This window comes from Haliotis rubra, unplaced genomic scaffold (assembly GCF_003918875.1).
Source record: "Haliotis rubra isolate DU_JTF1 unplaced genomic scaffold, ASM391887v1 Scf8, whole genome shotgun sequence".
In the NCBI taxonomy this organism is placed as follows: Eukaryota; Metazoa; Mollusca; class Gastropoda; order Lepetellida; family Haliotidae; genus Haliotis; species Haliotis rubra.
The window spans coordinates 1,216,225-1,243,075 of NW_025767523.1; the positions used below are offsets into that span (position 1 = coordinate 1,216,225).

General features: G+C 41.9%; 1 protein-coding gene across 1 annotated transcript; it reads right to left on the bottom strand.

Moving 5' to 3' along the window:
* Positions 1-917: 917 nt before the first annotated feature.
* LOC124261482 lies at positions 918-25,830 on the bottom strand. Its single transcript, XM_046695803.1, has 19 exons — positions 24,958-25,830; positions 24,379-24,502; positions 22,886-22,982; positions 22,166-22,263; positions 21,915-21,961; positions 21,319-21,450; positions 19,133-19,217; positions 17,783-17,870; positions 16,686-16,709; positions 15,706-15,757; positions 15,279-15,462; positions 14,785-14,865; positions 13,041-13,533; positions 9,865-9,919; positions 9,140-9,215; positions 8,181-8,242; positions 7,381-7,467; positions 4,928-5,015; positions 918-3,708 (listed from the first exon to the last, which is right to left on the bottom strand). The coding sequence occupies exons 1-19, from the start codon at positions 25,134-25,136 to the stop codon at positions 3,337-3,339; spliced, it is 2,424 nt and encodes an 807-aa protein (XP_046551759.1). The 5' UTR covers positions 25,137-25,830; the 3' UTR covers positions 918-3,336.
* Positions 25,831-26,851: the final 1,021 nt, after the last annotated feature.

Genomic DNA, 26,851 nt, shown 5'->3' on the forward strand with positions numbered 1-26,851 from the left:
ATTGGCTTTATTGCTATGATCACTGCTCTTGTATTATACTGCTTCCGAACTTGTATTGCCGCTGTATTTTGTACTGTTAGTTACACCTATGTGCTGAATTTGTATTGATTTTTAGAATACAATTGTTAATTGTATCACATTACTTTGTTGTTTTTACACCACGCTTTTGTAGTTCTGATTCCCAGGTAACTTTTTAGTTTCAACTAGAGAAACAACACTGCACAGGAAAGAGTACTTTTTATGTGACATCAAGGCATAAATGTCCACAGTGGCGGGAAAATAAAGATAATGTTTTTCTATATTTTAAGCTGGAATGAAAATACTTGCGACTTGCGTAGGTTCTCGATAACAAAGGATTGTACTTATCCTATTTCCAACTCGTAATTGATAATGGATGCAAAGAAATTACATTGTGAATCCTGGGGGGGCCTGTAGGACTTTTGAAAACAAACATTCAGGTAACAAATAAACCAAAGTTCAGAGCGTAGAATGTCTTTTAGTCGAACATTGAATTCCCGATCTATAATTTGTTAAGGCCTCTGTCAGAGAATTTGCAAAGTTATGACACAAATGACAGCACCAGTGATGCTTTGAAGCTCGAGCTAGTTTTAAAGCTAAATCTGTGATATTCAAGCCTGATCACTGAACGCCTGTACTTAATGAAGAAATCTGAGGAAATCAGTGCTAGAGACCAAAGAACCATGTTGTCACCACCAAGATGGCCACCTGCCAGTTGTACACTGTAATTGCAGGGATACTTGACCAGATTCTTACACGAATCCCCACGGGAATACAGAACTATAGACACGTAATATTCGTCATAAAACACCATCGGGTGTTGCTTCTTTGGGCACGATGACCTGGAAAGATTGTTCTAAGGACGAAGTGCATGATCTGAACATAAACCTCAACAAAGAAATTGTTAAACATATTTAATACTGAGAAAACTTTTGGATTTTTTCATTTTTAGAAATTAATACAATTCGGACAAAATACAAGGAAATAAAATAATAACCAAAATATAACATCAAGACTTCCGATTCTCAGATCACTCATAGAAATTAGTTTCACCAAAATAGTCTGAAGTATTCAACTTCATCAAAGCATGTCTATAATAAGCTTCTGAGTGTTGTGAAACTGATAAATTTTAACAAATCTTAAAACAGCTTCAATCATGTTCCCTCAATCTACTCTTATTTCTCAATCAATCAACAGTGACTGATATTACATAACATAACAGGTTCAAAAGTGAGAAATAGAAAATTAGGATATAAATAACCAAGACGAAAACATCAAAGTGAAAACGAACCTGTTTTTGTCAACAGTGAGAACAGAATTAGTTGTGTTGCATCTATAAGAAATGCAATCAAAGAGGTAATCTGACAGCATCTTGTTAGACTGCAGTGATCTGCTTCATTTCGTTAGAGTGCCTATCCCATTGAGTGAACTCTCTTTCCCTCAGATTATAGGACTGCTTCTCAGCCCTCTGATTGTTGATTGTTTTCTGGTTGTTTAACACTGCACTATTCAAGCTATATGGCGGCTGTCTTTAAAATCTGTATCAAAACTATGATCAACATCATGAGCATCGATCTACGCAATTTGGATCCAAAAACATGAGTAAACCAAGTCAGCAAGCCTGAGCACCCGATCCCGTTAGTCGACAAGCATGGGTTGCTGAAGACCAGTTCTAACCCAGATGTTCAAGGGTTTGGAATGCCATTAGTTTCTTCTGAAGTCAAAATGGTCAGTGAAGCAATCCCAATGGTCAGTGAAGCAATCCCTATGGTCACCTCTGGTCACCTCTTACAACAAGCATGGGCTTCAAAGATCAATTCTAACCTGGATCTTCACGGGTCTCTGTCCTCTGTGTGAGACTACCAAGATCACATGATTATGGGTGTGGTGAAACGGAATATTTGCACAGCAGTTCTCAGGAGTTCACAGAATGACATAACAAATAATGATGAAACAACTTTCTCTTTGGCAATATCTCATTCCTTAAGATTTATTGACTCACAGTCAATATTGCCATTATCTAATTATAGCAGACAACCGCAAGTCGCCAAGAAACATTAATATATTTCAACAAAGCAGGTATCTTTCATAACAAATCTGCTGAGTGAGCTGGAACATTTTGTGTTAATCACTTGTATCACTGCATGTTTACATATTGGGAGGAAACCTTCTTGTTTGTTGTTTTCTGTCTGAATCACAATAATAGCATCACAAGACCAGACAATCCAGTGATTGACATCGTGAGCAGATATATTCTTATCAGGAATCAGTGATACAATATATAAATAGAGGAAACACAGGTTATGATACAATATCAGCATGTGAGCAGTTGTCGCAAAGTCAGGTGATTGTGAAAAAGACCCATGCTAATGTTTCAAAGTTGCAGTGGCTTCCCATGGGAAAAATCGGGCTCTCAGGTAACTTATTCACACAAGTAACCAGTTTTTTGTCAGAGAAGTTTAGGCAAACTTGATGACCCCTAGAAACACTCTTGTAAAGTTGATGTCACAGGCCATTGTTTTGTTAGTGTATCTGGCAACAAAATCTAATGAATTGTGTCATTGGGTGATGTTTTAGTAATCTTGTAAAAAAAGGAATTGCTTCCCTCCAGTATGGCACTGAATATATACTGCCAAGGTACCTTGAAAAAGTTCACTACTGTTATTTTGATACAAATCATAGGTTTATAACTGATGATATAAACCAAGGGTTCTTATTCGTGCAGTGGCAAGGGTTAAACCAAGGGTTTTTCAATTCTTATTATGTATGATGATTTAGCAATAATCTGGATGTACTGGTTTCACAGGTATATGTGTTTTGATAGATTTGTATTCGGCATACTAAAACTGAAACGGCAGCATGAACATTACAACATAAATTACCTGCCCTTGATTTTCCTAAACATGTTACAGACCAACCAAACAATGAGATGAAAAAGGAAATTGGTCATGGAGTAACATGAAAACATCATTTCCATCAAAACGAATTTTAACGGCTTTCTTCAGCATGTCGTTCAGATTTGCAAAGTTGAATTTCTTGCAAAAACTATATTGGAATCAATGTGCTTAACCCATATGTTGCTGATATTGACAACACAGTGTTTGTAACTCACATTCTGATTGGTCTTATAGACAGAGCAGCATAGCAAATCAGACTGGCTAACAAGCTCAAGGGAGGTAATATGAGACTGCCCGAACCATATACTAGCCAATGTTTACTGAAACATGAGCCTTGGAGATAATGCAAGAAAGGTGCGACTTCCAGAAAAGCCTATTGAGGGTATGTAAGTCAATCACAGACAGACGAAACCCTTGACCATTATCTGTCCATGTCATGGGGCTGTGTTGAAGTACTGGATTTACTCCTTCTCAAGTATGCCAACAAACTTTCTGCTTGGGGGCTGAGGGAATGGGAGTGTTGAGATTCATCATGGCTGTTGGGGTCGGCTTGACAGCTGTCACTGACATGATCATGAGACTGATCCACGTCACCGATGCAGCTTGAGGCGATGGTGTCCGGCTTGTCTTGTTCTCCTGTATTCAGTCTGTGTGTCTGGCAGGTGGTGCTGCTGTACAGCTTGACATCCAGGCGGGGAACTGAGAGGGCAGGGTTGGGTGTGGTCATTAGGCTGCAGACTGTGATGTACAGGGGGAATTTGAAGCTGTTCTCCAGGCTTAGCAATACCACTGACTGCAAGGAAGCAAAATACTAACTTTGTACAGCACATCAACCTCAAAATAATGAAGAGGAGCAAATTCAAAGTGTACATGATAAAAGCACAATGTTTTCTCTTCTTCGGGGTCCTCCTGTCTCAGCTCTACGATGACAACTCTAATGATGACTAAAGACAGTCATACCGGCCAGATCACTTTACACAATTCAAAATGCAAAACCATTTGTGGGATGAAACCTGTTACATAATTGCAGGATGTTTCACAACAAAAAAGTTTATCTCTTATACACAATATGTGGTTATTGGTATGTGTGACCTATATAATGTATGTTTACATTTTACAACAGTAACAACTAATTTAACTATTATTATGTATATTGACGGAGTAGAACTCTCTGAATTTGTACCCAGTATTTACAAATATTGTCTGTGTGCAGGACCAAAAGGCTTTGAAAATATCCTCGGGGCTGTTCTTTTGAAAGCTTTTTTTGTCTTGTGGATGCCAAAGGTTTATCATTGTCTTCAAACAGGAATCGTGTTCTGTAAATGTGAACCTGTTATATCAAAATGGTTTGAGGTGTGTTTGTATACATTTGAAAACTGAATCATGACAGATCATTAATGCATGACGTGACAATGCATGATATGTTTGTTTGTTGTATATAGCTGCACTCAAAAAAGGTTCCAGCTATAGGACAGCCTAAATATTACTCAATGATTACATATATTGGGCTGAGTACTGAGAAACATCTGGATGAGCCCAAGTCTCTTTTCAACATATATTCCCATCCATGACAACAATGACATCAACACATGGCAACACAGGACAGGGTAATGGTAATTGGATCATCACTCCATCATGTCCCTGGCTGTCAGAGAAACAAGATGTTGACAGATAACAGAAAACACAATCACTAATACCTACAGACTAGTAACACATACATGAAGGTCATTCTGATTTTCTTTCACACTTCCTCTCTCAGAATGTCGGGCATAACAACAAACATGGACAGCCCACTCAATCAATGTCAAGCTAATGTTGAGGATACGAGACAAATGTTCAAATTCTACCCTTCTATATACGGAATGATTCCTGTCTTCGAAGATATAACAGACATCATATTTAGCATTTATGAAGCCAGCCATTTTGGTCCTACATTTCTGATGTATTGTACATGTTGCATGCATGGTTGGAGAAGCATGAACAAACAAACAAAAAAATGTAGCTAAGCAAACCTCATTTTTGTCAAGACTGATCTTCTTGATGCCGGTTGACTTAGTGGCCGTGACACAACCATGCTCGTTGATGTTGGAAGCTGTGAGTCTGTAACCATGGTAACATATCATGAGACTCCTTCAGAAAACTAACAGTACCAGCAAATATGGCTCCCACAAAACTGTAAATATTAAATACTTCGAAATATTAAAAGGTTTAACCCCATCATTTAATAATATAATGAGGGAGTGAGTTTAGTTTTAAGCAGCTTTTAGCAATATTCTAGCAATATCATGGCAGGGGACACCAAAAATGGCTTCACACATTGTACCCATGTGGGGAATCAAACCCAGATCTTCGGCGCGATGAGCGAATGCTTTAACCACTAGGCTACCCCACCACCCCTTTAATAATATAGAGATCTGGTCAAGAAACATTAAAATAACATGTCTTTAACAATAATCATGACAATGCAGTTACATAGGGGCCTGAATGGTCTAAACCACGAGACCTGCATTCCCAGTCATGACAGGTTCTACTTATCTTGGGAATGAATCCTGCTTTTGTCCAGATTATGATGTGATGTGAAATGGGGTTTAACTTTGTGTTCAGGATTATTGTATTCAAATAGCAGTGTGCATGCACATGTGTGTAAAGATCTGCTTAAAGCTGCTTGTGAGTGAGTGAGTTTAGTCCATCAGTACCACACATGTCACTTTCCTCCCACATCAGGGGCAGTGGGGTAGCCTAGTGGTTAAAGCACTAGCTCATCATGCTGAAGACGCGGGTTTGATTCCCGACATGAGTACAATGTGTGAAGCCTATTTCTGGTGTCCCCCGCCGTGATATTGCTGTAAGCGGCGTAAAACCAAAATCACTCACTCACTCCTCCCATGTCAGGCTGGCATTCTGTATAGGCCTAACAACGCTCTTCAAAGCATCGAAACCAAAGTCACTCCAACTCCTCAAAAACCACGAGAATATTTTTAAAGTATAGGAAAATCTCAGGAAAAAATGTAATCTCTCGCAAGTTAATAATTATTAGAAACAAATTCTGAACAAAAGATTTAATCTCATACCCCAGCTGTTTATGTGTTGTATCACTTTAATTAGGTCGCAAGATGGATTCTCATCGTAATATTTGTCAACCAAACTTTAGCGTCAACCATGTTTTAAGTTTATGTTGTATATCTTCCGCATATCTGAGAAAAACACCAAATGACTCAGTATAGGCCCAGTATAAACCCACTGTAGTCTTAGACACTAGGAATGTATGTGCATATCAACATACCTGCCCAACAATATTACTATATCAGAGCAAGTTAAAAACATCATGGATAGTATGGACTACTACTTCAATGTAATGTAATCACAATACCCCTGATAGTCAGTCACCCCCAACAAGATGTACAGGTGGGCAGGGGCTGACACATCCTGCATAGTTTGAGAGACCCATCTGATATACATGGACCTGTGGGGCTGCAGGCTAACTGTACGGGGTAGTTTGAGAGACCCACCTGATATACATGGACCTGTGGGGCTGCAGGCTGACTGACCCGGGGTAGTTTGAGAGACCCATCTGATATACATGGACCTGTGGGGCTGCAGGCTGACTGACCCGGGTAGTTTGAGAGACCCACCTGATATACATGGTCCTGTGGGGCTGCAGGCTGACTCACCCAGGGTAGTTTGAGAGACCCACCTGATATACATGGACCTGTGGGGCTGCAGGCTGACTGACCCAGGGTAGTTTGAGAGACCCACCTGATATACATGGACCTGTGGGGCTGCAGGCTTACTGACCCGGGGTAGTTTGAGAGACCCACCTGATATACATGGACCTGTGGGGCTGCAGGCTGACTGTGCCGGGTAGTAGTTTGAGAGACCCACCTGATATACATGGACCTGTGGGGCTGCAGGCTGACTGACCCAGGGTAGTTTGAGAGACCCACCTGATATACATGGACCTGTGGGGCTGCAGGCTTACTGTACTGGGGTAGTTTGAGAGACCCATCTGATATACATGGACCTGAGGGGCTGCAGGCTGACTGACCCAGGGTAGTTTGAGAGACCCACCTGATGGGTAGGGCTTTGAGAGACCCACCTGATATACATGGACCTGTGGGGCTGCAGGCTGACTAACCCGTGGTAGTTTGAGAGACCAACCTGATATACATGGACCTGTGGGGCTGCAGGCTGACTAACCCGTGGTAGTTTGAGAGACCCACCTGATAAACATGGACCTGTGGGGCTGCAGGCCTACTGTACTGGGTAGTTTGAGAGACCCACCTGATATACATGGACCTGTGGGGCTGCAGGCTTACTGTACGGGGTAGTTTGAGAGACCCACCTGATATACATGGACCTGTGGGGCTGCAGGCTGACTGACCAGGGGTAGTTTGAGAGACCCACCTGATATACATGGACCTGTGGGGCTGCAGGCTGACTGTACGGGGTAGTTTGAGAGACTCACCTGATATACATGGACCTGTGGGGCTGCAGGCTGACTGACCCGGGGTAGTTGAGGCTGGAGGAGTTGTTTCTCATCAGGGAAATTAATCTGTGATCATTACACAAAGTATTGAAGTATTATGACATGTGCAATAAGGCAAAGTTGTATTCATGCATCTTGGAGTAAGTGAATCTTACAGAACTTTTTACAGTATTTCAGTCATATCACATTGTGTCAGCTAGAAGGAAGCCTGAGGTATTGCATGTCTTCGATGTTTTCCACTTTAGTGAAACCATTAGCATGGGGATTGTCATTCAAACAATAATAACAATAATAATCTTGGTAAATCTAGAATTCTAACAAATAATCATAGCATCCTGGCATACCTAAGGGATACAACTTAGTGGTACCTTTTATGACTGTTCATCTAGAGCATAACAACAAAGTTCATTAATCAAGAAATATTTATTAAAGAAAAGAAGCTATTCTGTTTGCACATGATGTTAGACTTGACCATACAGTGATCAACATCCTATAATATCTTAGAGAAAATGGGATAATGTAAACACATAAGCTTTGGGGCAATGAAAAGATTCTGCTCTTTGTAGAATACCAGGAAATACATGGAAATCTACATAAACTGATTCTTGAACAGTTTCTGTTGTTATTCACATATTTTTCATCAACAAAACTTGTAATGTAATTCATCCAATGTATTGCAATACAGGAGGTGTAAGTCAAGGTATTGCATCATGAGCATTGTATCGCGATACAGTACTGTCCTGCTGTATGGTTACACCACCAATCATGACATAACTGACCTGCTTTTATAGGTGATAAGCGCATCTATACCATAGCTGTAGCCAACCCACCGCCAACAGAACTGAAAACACATTCAGTTAGTCCACATTACAAGCATGCTATATTATAGTACAGGATTATGTGATTGTATCAGTGTTTGCCCAAGGCATAAACATTTAGGAGTCATCATGACTTCCTGGTGTCATGAGAGGGAGTCATGGACAAGATTCATGGACTTCAGTTTGGAACTTTCATCAAGACATCAACTGTGATTGTTTAATAACAAAAAACAAGGTAAGGCAGGTCAGGTATTAAATCAGCACTAAGCAGTTAACTGGCAAACATTTAGTTTTAGAAGTTTAGATTTTCTGAACAAAGGGCCCAGTAGCATTGCGTCAACATTGATGCAAGCTCCTAAATTCACTGCATATTTGAGATAATTTGTGTGTCAAATACGCAGGTTTTCTTCTGCGTCATGGCAAACACATTGTATACTGATCTATACATACCCAAAATGTTTTAACCATCTCAGGGACTCAGCATCAGATATTGTTGGGATGATGCTATTAGTATTTCTGTTAAGGAAAGGTTATTTTTTTTGCCCACATTTTTTCAGAACTTTGTGGAAAACAATAATGAAAAAAGAAATAATCCCTGCACACCCAAGAATATCAAATGGTCAGTCCCAATAAACCATCCAAATAAGTAGCCAACAATGCTTGCTCAAGAACTACCTCATAACTTTTGTTAGTCACATAACAGTCATGTTATATTAAATGAAAGTTAATGATGTCTAATAACACAGTCAGCATTCTTTTATATACATTAAAACTGCACAACACTGATAAGGTGGGATGGGATTTGATGCAGGTACACCTTACACATGCCACAAGTATCAGTGTACAGTAAGTCCTCTGTGAAACACTAAACCAATATAAAGAAAACCTTGAACTGCTAAATGATACAGAAAGTACCTCACCTCTTCATTGGATGGTAAAACTCGACCACATCTCATGGCTCTGGCCAGAAACACCGGCTCCTCCACATCCTGGGGCCTGCATCACAGCAGTCAGTATTAAACATGTACCAACACATCAAGTCTGACAGAACCAAGGAATATATATAAGGAACATTCACCTCCTGCCCCTCTGCAGCCACTTTCCAGCAGCCAATACTTGTCCCCATAATATAAACCTGAAGTGTGCTTCTCACTATATATTAAGCATCACTTGTTTTCCCGGAATAACCGCATTTGAGGTTTTTGTTTGCTCTCAGGTTTTACTTTTTGTAATTATTTTTTCCAAACTCTATATGAACATCAACATTCAAATGATATACGAGTGTTTGAAATCAATTGAAAAATATCATCCAAGATTAATTTCAAAGTGCAAATGTTTTCTCAAGCAAGATTGGAACCACGTATTTCAGGTTATTGAGTGGATGCTCTACCTCACGGCCACCGAGCCGACGAAGACATTGGGGTTGAATTATCTATTTATAGTTACTGTCATTAAATTGATTTTACTTGCGCTTCTGTTATTGTTATGTAGCTTCATTAAATTATCATCTACATTATAATTATCCATCATTGACGGTTTATATGTTAGGGAAAACACTTCCCCTCGGTTTTGGTAGAGAATTTAAAACCTTGGGAGGAGGGAAATCCCTCGGGGCTAAAGTCCCTAGGGATTTCCCTCCTCCTACGGTTTTACATTCTCTACCAAAACCTCAGGGGCGTGTTTTCTCCTATGCTTAGCTCCTGAAATTAGGAGACTTCAGGGTTCCTTATACTTTATAGAATTATTTGCATTAATATTACACAGACCCTTGTTTAAGGATTAGTTATTAATCAACATAATAACTGTAAATCATGGAATCAATGACACAAATTTAAATGTCCCTTGCTCACCACTATAAAGTGACACACTGATTGACCGTTTCCATTCTATCTGTACATATTACAAGTCACACCACTGTCAAAGAATTGCTAGCATCATGTGACCCAAGGTTAGAAGTTTTCAAACATTAGAATTAACTGATAGCATTTATTCCAATAAATACATCTGACCAAACACAGCATTCCTTTCAGAATGGCAGCTGTCGAAAGCCCATTCCAATCTACCGGTAATTGTATGAGCTCTGAAAAAAATATCTTTACACTGTGGATTCCATCAAATAAACAGTGAATACAAAGTTTTGCATCTGAAACTAATTTGTGCTTATTCTTTCACAAGGAATATAAAATTTACAAATGAACAGAACACATATACATCCTAGATGTTACACTGTAAGGACTGACTGAGTTTGGTTTTACGCCGCTTTTAGCAATATTCCAGCAACATCACGGCGGGGGACACCAGAAATTAGTAAAATCTAAATATTTTTATATTTGTATACTTATCCTGCACTCACTTACTTCCTGCACTTATTGCTTACTGCCTCCTAAAAGCCGCTGGCTTGCCAGACGATGTCAAAAAGACGTAGAACTGCAATCACTTCCTGGTCTCGGCTGCTTACTCGTCTGCGATGCGTCACCGAAGGTGACGCCAGCCACCTTCAGATTATTGCTTAGAAATCCCACAGATGGCAAAACTAAGCGGGAGGTAGCTGATAGCACAGGGTGGGCTCCTTATCATAAGTAGTGCAGGATAAGTATACAAATATAAAAAATATTTAGATTTTACTAAATTTTAACTAATCCTGCACTACTTACTTCCTGCACTTTATCCGACATTGCAGGCTGGAAGGTGGGCGTGTCATCTGAGGGATCGCCTTCGCTACTTAATAGCAGCCAGCTCAATCCGTAATCCCGTGCTCGGGAAGCGCTTGATAACGCTACCTATAACAGAGAGCTTAATTAGCGAGGGACGATCAAGTAGCGGTAATTCGCAAATAAGACTGCGCGCCTTAAATGAAAAGAACCCACTAATTTTAAAGCTGGCGAAGCTTAAGGAATGCAGCAAAAGCATGGACTTGAAAAACAAGGATAACTCCTTAACTGACATACCCTAGTTGTTTGTGAAGAAAAACAACTCATTTCCCACATGGTGGTCCGTGGAAGGAAACACAAGGCAGGAGGGTCACTTTCTTCGGGAATGGCGAAGTTCCTGAGCAACCACCAATGGTCCGAAGCTGTGGACATCATTAACGCCCTGACAGCCATGTCACGCAAGTAATGACTGGCAAACACTGTGTCCGGAATCCGCCAAAAAACAACCTTGCATAATGGATGACACAGTGCAATTACTGTGAAGTGCCATAGTCGAAGCAAGTGCTCGAATCTCGGGGGATGAGAGGACGAGGGAGGGTCCAGCCCAGCCGCTTTATATGCCTGAAGAATGGTTGTTCTTAACCATAAGGCAATAGTGTTTTTGCTGACATCTGACTGCGACGCTCCGACACAGTGGAAGAAATAAACGCTTCCTTTGTACCATACGCGAACTTTGGTGCGATCAATGTAAGTTTTGAGCGCATCGAATCGGACATAAACAATAATTCCGCATCGCCTTCAGAGCCAACAATAGATGATAATGGCGGGATGGAAAACTGGCGATCAGGTTGTCCTGGTAGTTGGTTTTTAGCGATGAAATCCCAACACATACCTAAGTGCACAGAACCATGACGACGACGTTCAAACTTGATCCTAGTCACGTCAAGGGCGTGAACCTCACTCACTCTAGCCGCAGTCGCTAATGACAACAGAAATGCCGTCTTCCTGGATAAATCAGCGCGAGGGAAGCGTTATCAAGAGGTTCATCACGGTGCACCACGGAGATGGTCTAAAACAGTGTTGAGATTCCATGCCGGGCGGATGAAACTTCAACTTCTGGTCTTCAAGTCGAGGAATGAGCCAAGCATGGCCTGTAATTCTGGGATTTTGGAAATCCTTCTGTCAGTGGGAATCGCTAAAACAGAGCTAATTGCCGCCAAATACGTGGCAATGGTGCCTCCCTTCAGACGCCCTGGACGCTCGGAGATAAAGTAAGAAATCTGCTATGAACTGAGGAGACACAGTCAGCGGATCCTGCTTCTTGGTAACACAAAAAACGCTCAAACGACTGCCACTTGTCGCCATACAAATGTCTAGTAGAAGTTCTGTCGCCCGTCGCGAATGGCTTTGGCTGCTCTAGCCGAAAACCCTTAGCACTCAGTGCTTTCTGCAAATGGTCCATGCAGATTGAATCGGTCTGGAGCCGGATGCGGAAGATGGCTGTGAGGGTGCACTAGAACGTTCCTCCACGGGGTAGAGGGAAGGGATCTCCTACCACTAGACTTTGTAGAACGGAAACCAGTTCCTGGCTGGCCACCAAGGCTACACCAAAATTAGTCGTAGCAAGTTGTCTCCTTGACTTTGCGCGAGAACTTTGGGTAATAGAACTGGTGGCGGGGAGCGCATCTGCCGCGGAAGTCCCTCCCCATGATAGGCTGAGAGCATCCACCGCCCAAGCCGCTGGATCTGGGACTGGGGACACATACACTGGCAGTTGATGGTTTTGGCTGGTGGCAAACAGATCTATGTTTGATAACCCAGTGCGTGACTTAAAAGAGTGAAGGCCTCCTTGTGTAGCATCCACTCCGTGGGAGCAACTCAGTCGGGTCTCGAGAGCGCCTGCTAGTATATTGCGGCACCCCTCGAATATGCCGAACTCTCAACAGAATGTGGAGATCGGCCGACCAGTTGAAAGAGCCGAAATGTCTGATCGAGGAGAAACTGTGAGTGTGTTCGACCCTTGCCTTCGTGATGTACCATACGACCGCGGTGTTGTCTGTAGCCACTAGAAGACAAGTTCCTCGTGAGTCGATGTGCCCAATGATGAATAGCGAGGATCACGGCCTCCAACTCCAGACTGTTTATATGCCAGTTGATGTGTTGACCTCACCACAGGCCGGAGGCTGTCTGGTCGTGTAAGTGAGCTTCCAACCCTGCAGGAGGCGCCCACGAACAGTTGGCAATCCGGAGGCTGCTCTGTCAAAGAGACTCCTCCTAAGACGCTCAATGGGCGAGTCCACCAAAGAAGATAGCGATGTAACTGAGGTGGAAGGCAAAACCGCTGATGAACGCCTGCCCGGATTTAATGTATGGTTGAAGAAACCGCTGCAGAGGACGGTTGAAGACGCCCTCTGCTGGTAAGATCCTGCGCCGACGCCAACAATCCCAGAAGTGACTGCCACTCTCTGAGGGACAGAGGTTGGGAGAGTGCACGCGGGAATCAGAGACTGAATCTTGTCCCACCTGTCCAGGGAATCTGAACCAGGTTCTTGTCCGCCTGGAAATGGCCTCCGATGAACGCCAGAGTGTGAGTCGACAAGCCCCGATTTGTCCAAGTTGACCAGCCACCCTAGTTGGCGCAACAGACGAAGGGTGAAATCCCGCTGTTGTATAAGAAGTAGACGGTCTAACAGGTGCATAAGGCAATCGCCCAGGTAATGGTCGAAATTGATGCCCCTCAAATGTAGATACCGGGAATAGGAGTTGTGATACGTGGTGAACAACCACGGGTCGCTGAAATTCCAAATGGGAGGACAGCCCATTGGAAATGTTGATTGTTGAAAATAAAGCGCAGGTACTTCCTGTCGCTGGGGCGATTGGAACATGGAGGTATGCATCCTGTAGGTCCAGGCTGATGAGAAAGTCGCTGACGATACCATAGATTTGAGGTATTCGAGGGACGCCATTCGAAGTGCGGAGGACGCTCCAGGAAAGTCTCGCTGAAATAGGACAGATTGTGAATCATCCTCATTTTCGCGGACCCTTTCTTCGGCACTAAGAATATTGGAGAATAAAACCCTGGTGTTATGATGGGATACGGAGGAGTTCGATGGCTCTTTCTCCAACAAAATCGCTATGTTCTCCGCTAGAAGGTTGTGTTGAACCTGAGAGTGATTGTGCCGAGCGGAACATTGTCAGAGGTGGATCGGAGAGGAGGGGAGCCAAACCCCTGCCTCAATATATCGGGTGACGATGGATCCTCTAGGATGGACCAATTTTCCCAAAAGATCCCTATTCTCCCACCTACCGTGTAGGATAAACTGGGACGACTGGAGGTGGAGTGTCCAGTCGCATGCGTCCCTCACTTCACTTGCCCTTCACGCCTCGCCGCCTCTGGGCGGAGCACGGCGACGCTGATATCCACCCCCTGTCTGATCTAGGCTTGGCACCACGCCCCCGCCACGACGGCGCTTGAGTTTCTGGCACGCCGAACAGACGGTCGCCGAGGCTGGTAGGTGTTGATGACGTGGAGGCAGGACGCTGTCCCTTTGAAACGCTTTCAAGGCAGTCTCCCTTTGGCAAAATCACACACCTGCCGATAAACATCATGAATGGCATCGCTAAACAGTGACGACGATGACCAGGGTTGGTGGAATAATTTCCGCTGAAATTCAATCCCATGAAGAAAAGGAGAGGAAGCCTTGCCGACGAATTACGCACGCGCTGGCAAGCCGACCTAAGGTGTTCACGCAGGTCAGTGATCACTTTACCCTGCCATAGCATCATAGTTGTAAGATGATCCAGTCGATCCGGATTTATTTCCTTAAGATCCTGAGTGATGGCATCAGTCGCTGACGCCAATGCCGATATAGGGCGGAGCATACGCTTTAAGCTCTAAGTCCAAAGCCGCTGACCCTTGTATCCTGAACTTTATAGGAGGACACAGAGGAAGAACCTGTCACACGCTTCATTTCCTCATCCACCTTAGTCACTGTCTGGGCAAAGTCCAAGCCATGAATAGGATAGTCATCACGACGCACTCTAGGCTTTTAATAGTTGGGTTGAGAGACATTCCCGCCAAATCTTCATCAAGGGTAGAGAGAATCTCTGACCGCCTCATGTGCTGGTAACATTAAGGAAGGCGAGTCCCAAATAGTAAGTGACTTTGCAACATCAGGGCCTGGTGAAGGGACTGAGGCTATTAAACGATCAGCAATCCAGTCAAACACGGATCAAAGCCAAGGTGATTAGAGCCCGTGGTCTTCCTCATAGTCTGGGGCAAAGTCCCTCTCAGAGGACGGTGAACTAAACGGCAAAGGGGAACGGCTACGCGCAGACGACGCCTTAGCAGAAGACGCCTTTACTACGAGGTCTCGACCTATGTTCGCCTGCCGAAGACGGGACGAACGGGAGACGCTAAGCGAGGCACAGGAGCAGACAAAGTTGACAAGATAGGCACCGATGCTGGAGGGGGCAGAGGCTCAAAATCGCCGGAGGTGGCAAAGGTGGCAAAGGCGCTGGAGGCCTCGTGAGGGGAGAGGCCGATGTAGCTGGTGGCATAAACGCATAGGCGCTGATGTACCGGGCTTGACCTGATAGTAAAGTCAAGAGAGTGCTGAGCGGGATACATCAAACTGCTGGTGGCCGTGATGGCGCTTTGCATCATAGACGCTTGAGGCATTGGAAACCCCGTGATGTGGTTGATACGCGATAAGGCGCCTGCCCCGGAACACTGGCTGGGGTGTCTGATACGGGCGAAACTGCTGGCCCATCGGTCGCTGTGGAGATGACATCGGCAACAGCGAGGAGGTGAGGGAGTGCTGCCGGTTGGTTACCCAGGCCACCGATCCAAGCGCCGACGAAGCTGTAAGCCGCCGGCTTCAAACGCTGTAACACCCGCCACATAAGCGCGAAGACATAATCTGAATGCTGGTGACAGGCGATTCGCTGACACAGTTGACGCCGCAACACTTGACGAGACGAGTGGTCGCCAAGACCGTGTCGGCGTAGTAGACATACTCTTCCGCCTCTGTTGTCCCAGGCTTCTTAACAACCTGTAGATAAACGGAGAAACTCTTGGGTGATAGCACAGCGCAGCTGGCACATTTATGGCCAGAGGTACATTGAGTAGTACATTTCAAACATCGGGATGAGGGTCTTTACGAGACTTCCCACCTCGACAATGTATACAACTGGCGCTTGTACATAGATCTGCAATGAAGCAGAAAACCCAGTAAACGCATTACATACAAAGTAATGAATATAACAGCAAAGTTGAGAACAAAAGTCTCAAAATAACTGAAAGTTTAAGAGACCATAATACAGGCACAATAAATATACCACTATTATATGGTATAGTATATAAGCCTGAACTAAATGAAACACAACGACGATCAAATACGCAAAGTGTTTTAATGGCGAAGTGAAAGTGTGATGACGGGACCGTATATAAACGAACGACATCACTACACAGAACTACTGAATGACAAAAAGAAAGTGAAAGATAATACCTACACTTCTCGTGAGAGGTACAAAAACAAAATACACACAAAGTCAGTCTTTATTAATGCTTCACAAAATATAATCCCGTGAGGATACAAGTTGAGCTGGCAAACAACACGCCTAACGAGGCGCGCGCTATGAAAAGCAATAATCTGAGGTGGCTGACGCCACCTTCCGTGACGCATGCGCAGACGAAAAAGCAGCCGAGACCAGGAAGTGATTGCAGTTCTACGCCTTTTGACATCGCCTGGCAAGCCACGCCGAGCCGTAAGCAATAAGTGCAGGAAGTAAGTAGTGCAGGATTAGTTAAAACTGCTCTCCAGGTAACACTCGTCTCCTAAAGAAGGAAGTTGCCCATTGTATTCAGTACATTCCTCAATGACCTGTCACATGTGTGCACCATTGAGACAAACGTGTATATATAACACATTGAGCTGAGTGTGAGCTTGAGTGTGTGTACAACATCGAGTCATGTGTACATTGTGGCAGCACATGTGTACAACATCAAGTCACATGTGTACAACATTGAGCTGAGTGTATATAACATTGTGGCACATGTGTACAACATTGAGCTGAGCATGTACAACATCGAGTCACATGTGTACAACACTGAGCTGAGTATGTACAACATCGAGTCACATGTGTACAACATTGAGCTGAGTGTGTACAACATTGTGGCACATGCATGCAACATACCTCACATGCTGCTCACATTGTCAATTGAGAAACAAACAGTTGTGTGATCCAATCTGAACACTTGCTGACTTCCCTTTCACTGGAACCAGGCCGCTGCTTGATTGGTTTGTTAAAATTAATGTGACTGTATCTCAAAGTGGCCTTATGTGTTCATGTGTGAAACAACAACATTGTGTGTAGTACCGAGATAGAAGAAATTTCAAAAGGAAATACTTCCATCATTTACTTCATGATTAGGTGTGTCATGTATGAATGCATCATGAAACACAAGACCCTAATCTAGGATGTGAAACGATAAACAGTGGATCTTGGCACAACCAAAGGGGGCGGTGGAGTGGCCTAGTGGTTGAAGTGTTTGCTTGTCACGCCTAAGACCCGGGTTCGATTCCCCACATGGGTACAATGTGTGAAGCCCATACCTGGTGTCTCCCACCATGATACTAGTGGAATATTGCTTAAAGCAGCGTAAAACCAAACTCACTCACACACTCACTGGTACAGCCAAGGAATACAACTCTGCACAGTGAAAATTCAGCACCTTTGATTATGGAGCATGTAAACTCATCTTTGCTGCCATAATATGTACAAGTCCTTGAAAGAAAACTGTACATCAGTTCGGTGATTTACAATTTGTGTATGCATATGGTGCAAAAATTTCGTTTAGATTGATCAGTACACAATGCTCTGAATATCTACTTTAAACAGCTACTACACCTGTCAGTTGCTTGAAAAAGGAATCCACATTTGACATCAGCTGGCAGCGACGTCCAGACCAGGTAGGATTATGTCTCAGGAATATCCACTTTTGAGGAAGCATTAACAGACAGAACAAGAAAATTAATCTGCTTAAAATCAGATCTCTCACCAATACCACTGTGCATAAAAGTTCCACCTGCGAAGATCAGGGTTAGAACTGATCTTCAGCAACCCATGCTTGTCATAAGGTGACTAACAGGATCGGGTGGTCAGGCTTGCTGACTTGTTGACACATGTCATTGTATCTCAATAGCGTAGATCGATGCTCATCCTGTTGATCACTGAATTGTCTGGTCCAGACTCGATTATATACAGACTGCTGCCATAAAGCTGGAATACTGCTGAGTGTGGCATTAAACAACAACCAAACTAAGCATAAAAGTCCCACAAACACACAGGGGATAGCTTCAGGTGCACCTCTAACCAAATGATCAGCACAGAGGCATCTATAGTGCCAACCATTCACTGCAGAATATTTGTTGCATCTAAATAAAATATACCCAGGCACTTCCAAATTTAAAATGATAAAGCCATCACAATTATACATGAATACATCCAGTCATTTCTAAACGCCATGGCATCTAAACCCAAACCGTTCTACTAAGGACAGCATATTTGTGTTTTGTGCGGGTGTTCTTCTGTCAAGATCAAATTAATATACTGTGATGGCTGAGGAATGAAGCTTTAGCCAATTCATTTGAATCGTGACATTTGATTAATGGAAAAACCTTTGCGTGCTTCATTTAGATTTGGTGTCTGAGGTTCATCAGAGTTCAACTGGCATGACCCCCTCTTGATCTCCCTCAAAACATCTGATTATAATAGAAGACATAATTAGTTCAGGTCTACATGGTCTGAGTACTTGGTGTGAGCACTTGGTCTGTTACACATTGTTATTTAACTAAGTATTCATTTTGAAGTTTTCCTTAGGCGGCCAATGTTAAATGTTTGGGTTTGTGTTGAAGCACCAGTATCTGTTACTGATTCTTTGATCAGTATTCTAGATTCTGGAGAGTAAATAAATATATAGTGATAATGGTGAAAGAATCTAAATCAACATGTCACTCTATGCAATAAACAGCAAGTTGTTGTCAATAAGGTGATATGCTGTGTTACATTTGTTACATAAGTGTTCATAAAGTTTATCATAGACTTATCAATATCGTAGTGCTACGAATGTTTTGTGGATCAGAACCCTGATGTTGAACATAACTGTGTGACAAGCTGGTGATGAAGAAAATGGAGAGTCTAAATGTAAACATTAGGCAAATTACACCATGATATGAAAGATGTGTTTGGGCAAGTTACCTTCTTGAGGAGAGTGTAGAGATCCATCTCGACCTGCAGCACCCACAGTTCCCCTGATCCCACCAGTGTTGGCATCAGATCCTCACTGGAACAGTCAGCCACCAGGAGTAAGTCATAGTTGCTCAACACAATACATGGAGCACCCTACAGGTTGGCACATTTTCTGCTTCATATATTAAGTTGTATGTGAAGAAACCTAAGAGAGCTGTTCATAAGTTTGATGTCCATCAGGAAATATATTTTATAACTTTCACCTCCCTCCCTGGCAAGGTTACCATGTGGCACTATACCTGATATCCTTGAGTATAGCCAGGCTACTGGGTGGCACTATACCTGATATCCTTGAGTATAGCCATGGTACAGCGTGGCACTATACTGATATCCTTGAGTATAGCCAGGCTACTGGGTGGCACTATACCTGATATCCTTGAGTATAGCCAGGGTACAGCGTGGCACTATACTGATATCCTTGAGTATAGCCAGGCTACTGGGTGGCACTATACCTGATATCCTTGAGTATAGCCAGGGTACAGCGTGGCACTATACTGATATCCTTGAGTATAGCCAGGTAAAAGAGTGGCAATATACCTGATATCCTTGAAGTATAGCTAGGTTACTAGAAGACACTAAGTATAGCCAGGTTACTGGGTGGCGCTATACCTGATATCCTTGAGTATAGCCAGGTTACTAGGTGGCACTATACCTGATAACCTTGAGTATAGCCAGGTCACTAGGTGGCACTATACCTGATATCCTTGAGTATAGCCAGGTTACTAGGTGGCACTATACCTGATAACCTTGAGTATAGCCAGGTTACTAGGTTGCACTATACCTGATATCCTTGAGTATAGCCAGGTTACTGGGTGGCACTATACCTGATATCCTTGAGTATAGCCAGGGTACAGAGTGGCAATATACCCGATATCCTTGAGTATAGCCAGGTTACAGAGGGGCACTATACCTGATATCCTTGAGTATAGGCAGGTTGCCAAGTGGCACTATACCTGATATCCATGAGTATAGCCAGGTTGCCAAGTGGCACTATACCTGATATCCTTGAGTATAGCCAGGCTACTGGGTGGCACTATACCTGATATCCTTGAGTATAGCCAGGGTACAGCGTGGCACTATACTGATATCCTTGAGTATAGCCAGGTAAAAGAGTGGCAATATACCTGATATCCTTGAAGTATAGCTAGGTTACTAGAAGACACTAAGTATAGCCAGGTTACTGGGTGGCGCTATACCTGATATCCTTGAGTATAGCCAGGTTGCCAAGTGGCACTATACCTGATATCCTTGAGTATAGCCAGGTTGCCAAGTGGCACTATACCTGATATCCTTGAGTATAGCCAGGTTACTGGGTGGCACTATACCTGATAACCTTGATTATAGCCAGGTCACTAGGTGGCACTATACCTGATATCCTTGAGTATAGCCAGGTTACTGGGTGGCACTATACCTGATATCCTTGAGTATAGCCAGGTTACTAGATGACACTATACCTGATATCCTTGAGTATAGCCAGGTTAAGAGATGACACTATACCTGATATCCTTGAGTACTGCCAGTTTACTAGGTTTCTGCAGGGGTTTTTTTAAAAATGAGAAAAATGCTCTCACTGACATGAATCGTGCTGTTACCACAAAGGGAAATATCTCTATCTATCACTATTTATCAAACATAGTACGAGACTAAGAAATGAACTGTGAAACAATTTAAAACGCTAATTTTACATTTGCCTGTCATTTTGTTCTCTCCATTATGTGTATTGTATATTTTCTGTATATTGTATATTATTTACAAATGTATATATGTATGTGGGCCGGAGGCCTTAAACACAATAAACGTTCTTGTTTTTTACTTTGACTTGACTAAGTGATACCTGATAACCTTGAGTATAGCCAGGTTACTAGATGACACTATACCTGATATCCTTGAGTATAGCCAGGTTACTAGATGACACTATACCTGATATCCTTGAGTATAGCCAGGTTACTAGATGACACTAAACCTGATATCCTTGAATATAGCCAGGTCACTAGGTGGCACTATACCTGATATCCTTGAGTATAGCCAGGTTACAGAGTGGCACTAAACCTGATATCCTTGAGTATTGCCAGGTTGCTGAGTAGCACTATACCTGATATCCTTGAGTATAGCCAGGTTGCTGAGTAGCACTATACCTGATATCCTTGAGTATAGCCAGGTTACTGGGTGCCATGACATTGTGCAACATCCAACCTTGACAGAAGGTAGCTACATCAGGGAGGGAGTACATCTGACTGGCAGCCTGGTATGTCACTGCCGTGCTGGAACTGATGTAAAACACATGGGTAATATACACATGGCAGAAAATACCCAATAGTCACTGAATCATGTTGTGCTACATGTCACTTATATTCCAACACTATGTAAATAAGATGAACAATGAAACTTTGGGCTGACATCACCATTCAAAACAAACAAAAAGGTATGTCTATCCTGTAGGCTTAAGCCTTGTAATCTGTTGATATTTCTCCACAATCTTTAAACCAGGAAACTTGTTATTAATATTATTGTTGATATGGTTAAATTAATACCAACTTTGCTACTGAAAACTTACAAAATAATTTTACTTGATTGAGAAGAATTATTTTTCTTTCTCAGAACATCAAAATTTCTGAAGATAGTTGCTTCTCTTTGTAATGAAATCTCAACCAGGACTCCTATTATCAATGATCATATCATGACGCCAACATCAGACCAGACATGAGAACAGGTTTACAGTCACAGAACTCACCTGATTGTTTCTTTCATGAACTCAGTGCAGTGCTTTATCAGACCATCCTGAAATAATAATTTGTTCATAACCTACATCAAAGTAATGTGTATCTACCTGCTTCCATCATGTTATGACACATTAATCTGAAGCCTGCATCTACTGAAATGTTTTGGCACAGACTAAAATTATCAGATTGACCATGAATTATTATTTCAGATTTATTAAAACAGTAAATGCCTATTTCAGTATTTCTATACAGTAGAACCAACCATCTGCAGGAGCGTAGCAGCTGCCAATACTCCGATGACATCGACTGGCTTCAGAACAACATCGTCTTTATACAGACAACCCAGGGCCGTCTGCAGAGCTGAAAACATGATTAGGATTTTACCTCAACTCGACTGGATTCAGGGATGGAGATAAGCCTCGTTAAAGACATGCGACAGTTACACCATCTTGTGCATTTGTGTTGCTTGTACTTCTTGCTGCTGAGAATTGTTTGACCCTTCGTCTTGGGGTCTTGATTGCATACATAGACTGACTGATTATTTATTGATCTTCTGTAGCCACTGACTGATTTAACAGATAAATATCTCTGCAAAATGACTCTTTCTAGACAAGCCACAGCATTTCAATTTGGAAATCACACTGTTTCATTTTTCAATCCTCTCACCAAATAGCCTACATACAACATACACAACTATATATTATGTATCTGGGCTTTATACTGAATTGCTGAGAGACCATTTCTCACATGCAAGTCTGCAGCAAATGCAAGTTACAGTTCCCACATTGGAATGACAAATTTCCCAATTCAGTAATGCCAAATGCTTGGCTTTGTAGAGGTAGTTGTATTTCATTAACTTATTTAAGCAAGAATATGTTAATTTCTCAAATTACCTGCAAAGAGTACTCAGTTGGCAACCCTGTATACATCCCTGTGTGTACAACATTGTCTCCATATACATGTATTAATATCATTAATCTACCTTTTTCATCCACATTGTTGTCTGGTATATCAAGCTGTATGACATCCTGGTTAGATTCTTTCCATGAACCACTCAGCATCCCACAGAAATAACCAGACTGAAAGACAAACACGCAGATCACTCAGAATATCAGAGAAGTCAGACTGAAACACAAACATGCAGATCACTCAGAATATCAGAGAAGTCAGACTGAAACACAAACTCATAGTTCCCCCAGGACACGGGATAATTTGAAGTGAGTGAGTTTAGTTTCATGCCGCACTCAGCAATATTCCAGCTATATGATGGCGGTCTGTAAATAATCAAGTCAGCGAGCCTGACCACCTGATCCCGTCAGTGGCCTCTTACAACAAGCATGGGTTACTGAAGATCAATATTCTAACCCAGACCTTCACTGGTCCGAGATAATTTGGATGAAAACTAAACAGCATATAGTTCACTAAGTATGCCACAGAGAAATATGTATGATGTACAAGCATAGTTCACTCAGAAAACCGTTGAAGTAGTTGCACTCATAAATACCAAGATATATTTCACTCAGCATACTACAGAAATAGCTAAAGTGGTTGACTCAAAAATTTGAAAACCTAGGCACAGTATGAGTCATTAACAACTTCTCACAAAATTAGTGATCAGTAAAGAGATTGTTCAATCAGTCTGTATATCGAAAAGGCTGACAATACAAGGGATTTAATCAATTCACATTTCCTTGAGGATATCCTCTCCCCAAATAAACACTCAACATTCTGTTGATACAATCAGGTCCAGACACAAGATTACATTTCAAGATGTATGCAAAACATTTAATGAGACACTATAATGACTGGGTGTTTGGAGGCATATTTGACATGTGTGAAAAAAATAACTTTTCCTAAAGCGACATATTGCTTTTTTGGCACCTATGCTTTAAGGTTTCACTGACGCTTATATATTGCAAGGTTTGGTATTATCACACCCAGATCAGGGTGTAATCAAATGGCAAGGGAGGTAACCCATGTGGTATTTTCATACAGGAAGGCAATATTACAAACACAAAAAACTTTCAGACACATATTCTCTGTTAAATGCATAAATCTGAAGATTTCAACAATGGAAAATATTCTACATTCTTCTGTTATGTTTTGCATTCATACTTCTCATTTTGGACATTAATGTAAATATGGCAACCGGTGAACACTGGGGTAACTGAATGCTTTTTTTTTTATCTCTGATAAAAGTGACATGTCATAACTAATGAGTTGTGAACTGAATTATTTGCAAACAAAAATTGTGATATCATCCTGTATATCTGCTAGGTGTTGCATGATGACTATGTTTCAAGCTCATGACAAATGCCCAGTTATCTCACTTGGGGTTTGACATTTTCTTATACCCTTGATCTAGCATTGTGTCTGGATCTGAAAGTCATGATAATCATGATAATGATGAAAACAATTCATTACTTTGAACAAGTTTAAGGAACAAACAAGAAACAATAGGAATGAAGACATTACCTGCTTGAGGTAGTGTTTGTGCAGGTGCCAGTCTCTTCCAAGTGCTTGAATGGTGACATCACTGTTATCACCCTTCACAAAGAGAGTCTCATAGATATATTTGGAAGTGGACTTGATATGCTTCCTGCAACAAGACATTTTGCAGGCATTTCAGAAATATTACCACATAATACCTGCCCGAATTTAAAACTTATTCTTTTTGCAGCTATTTCTGTTATTACAGAACAGATACTTGTTTAGGAACTGCTAAAGGATATATCTGGCACTACTTTCATTTTAAAGGAACCAGAGGTTAAAGAGAAAGTTGAGAGTAACCTACTCAAATGATAGTAATTATTATGTACAGACCAGTCAACAAAGAAATCCATTTTAAGCATTATTTTTCTTTCAAATACTTTGTATATTATTGGGTGGCAAACAGACTCTATCATCGCAACCCTGTTTTGAACAACCGCCTGGTTGATCACAATATTCACAGAGATAGTTCGATATGTCTTAAAATATACATGCCCACCGAAGCATTCTGACAGGTTCAGGACCAACAGAGATTGTTGACCAACAATGAGGCTATTCATTCACCTTTTCGGCGTCTGTATGTCGACTGTTCTGGATTTGCGGGCAGGTGGAGAACCAGATTCGGATGCCGAATCTCCATCATCATTGGAAGAATCGTCGGAAGATTTTTCAAATGTTTCGTCTGCACGCTTTCTTTTCCTCCTTCTGTCACCAGAGATAACCCTTGTTAGAATATTACCCATAATCAAGATATACTGCCATTAACAAGTGCATGCGAAAGAAATTCAAATTCACATGTTATGTGAAAAATACAGCAGACGGTTCCTAAAGATATGACAAGCAAACTCGCCGCCCCTTTCCAACTCGACTCACGGCACTGCAGAGACAAAGCGCCTCACATATCGAGCGAGCTCTAGGAACAGTGTATGGAGATGTGTTGTGCAGCGACATCTTGTGGTCAACTGTAACAACAGGATAACTTTTCATTAATTCCGATTCAATGATTTTATGATTCTTCAAATTTTGGCGTGTGTGAAAGATAAAATATTATATAATAATGGGAAAAATCTGACATTCGAAGATTCGACTTGCTTAAAATACAGTGCATTGTCAGATTGAATTGTCGAAAGAACAAGTCTTGTCAAAGTAGTGTTTTGTGCATTAAAAATGTCTCCCCATGTCAAAACACATCCCTGAAATATTATGTAAGTTATTTGAAATGACAGGCTTAATGCCAAAATGTGTGTATCATTTATTATTTCTATGCTAATTTCTTCTGTCAAGAAATAATATGTAGCATTTTTTATGTCAAGGCAAACTGCACTTTTCGACATGAAGTGTCTTTCGAGTGGAGATTGACCACTTTACCCATTATACTGATATTTTTGCACAAGACACCTGTGAAGATCCAAGTTAGAATTGGTCTTCAGCAACTCATGCTTGTTGTAAGAGTGAGTGAGTGAGTGAGTTGGGTTTTACGCTGCTTTTAGCAATATTCCAGCAATATCATGGTGGGGGAACACCAGAAATGGACTTCACACATTGTACCCATATGGGGAATCGAACCCGGGCCTTCGGCGTGATGAGCGAACGCTTTAACCACTAGGCTACCCCACTGCCCCTTGCTGTAAGAGCAGGGTTTTACATGACGCGTGATTCCTGCGTATTTGACGCAACAATTTTCTAAACGACACTCAAAATATTATCATACGAGTCAAGCTTGACGCAAGTTTTATGGGTGGCCCTCACAATTCAGTTCAATAAAATCGATTTGATAAGCAAAGAATGATATTGTTTGATGATAGTTTTGACTTTTACAGAGCTGTCAGATTGTTCCAGAGAACTCAGACAGTAATCGTGCCTGTTTGAATTGAACAATGCTGTAGTTTCATTTGGTGGTTTGACATACACAGTTATATACTGCGAATGATTTACACAAAGAAATATTAAAATTTTCATGACTGCCAAATATTGGGAATGACTCCCAAAAAATAAATATTGGGAATCACCATGATTCCCATTTTTAAAAGTCTGTGTAAAACCCTTCGTAAGAGGTGACTAACAGGATCGAGTCTTGGTTAACACAAATCATGTTATCGTATCCCAACTGCGAAGAACGATGCTCATGATAATGATCACTGGATTGTCTGGCCCAGACTTGATTATTTACAGACCGCCGGCATATAGTTGGAATATTGTCGAGTGCTCCTTAAAACTAAACTCACTCATTTTGGACGAGATCAATACTGTATGTGTCGGTCAATCACGCATGACCCATCTTCAGCTTTCTTTTCAGCAAAACAAGACAAAACACATTTTCAGAGTATATAACACATTTATTTGCATTATTGAAATGTGAAAGACAGTGTTGACCAACTGCTCCTAAAAGGCTTGGACTGAAATGAACATTAGCAAATACTGACATGTCCATAAATGTTTGTTTTGTCTTCTTGTGAAC

Coding starts and splice junctions, on each gene's coding strand:
- LOC124261482 (XM_046695803.1), bottom strand. CDS start 25,136: ATGGGTAATATTCTAACAAGGGTTATCTCTGGTGACAGAAGGAGGAAA. Junction 13,534..14,784: donor ATAAAGTTCAGGATACAAGG/GTCAGCGGCTTT, acceptor CTTATACAACAG/CGGGATTTCACCCTTCGTCT. Junction 7,468..8,180: donor CTTATCACCTATAAAAGCAG/GTCAGTTATGTC, acceptor TAATGATCACAG/ATTAATTTCCCTGATGAGAA.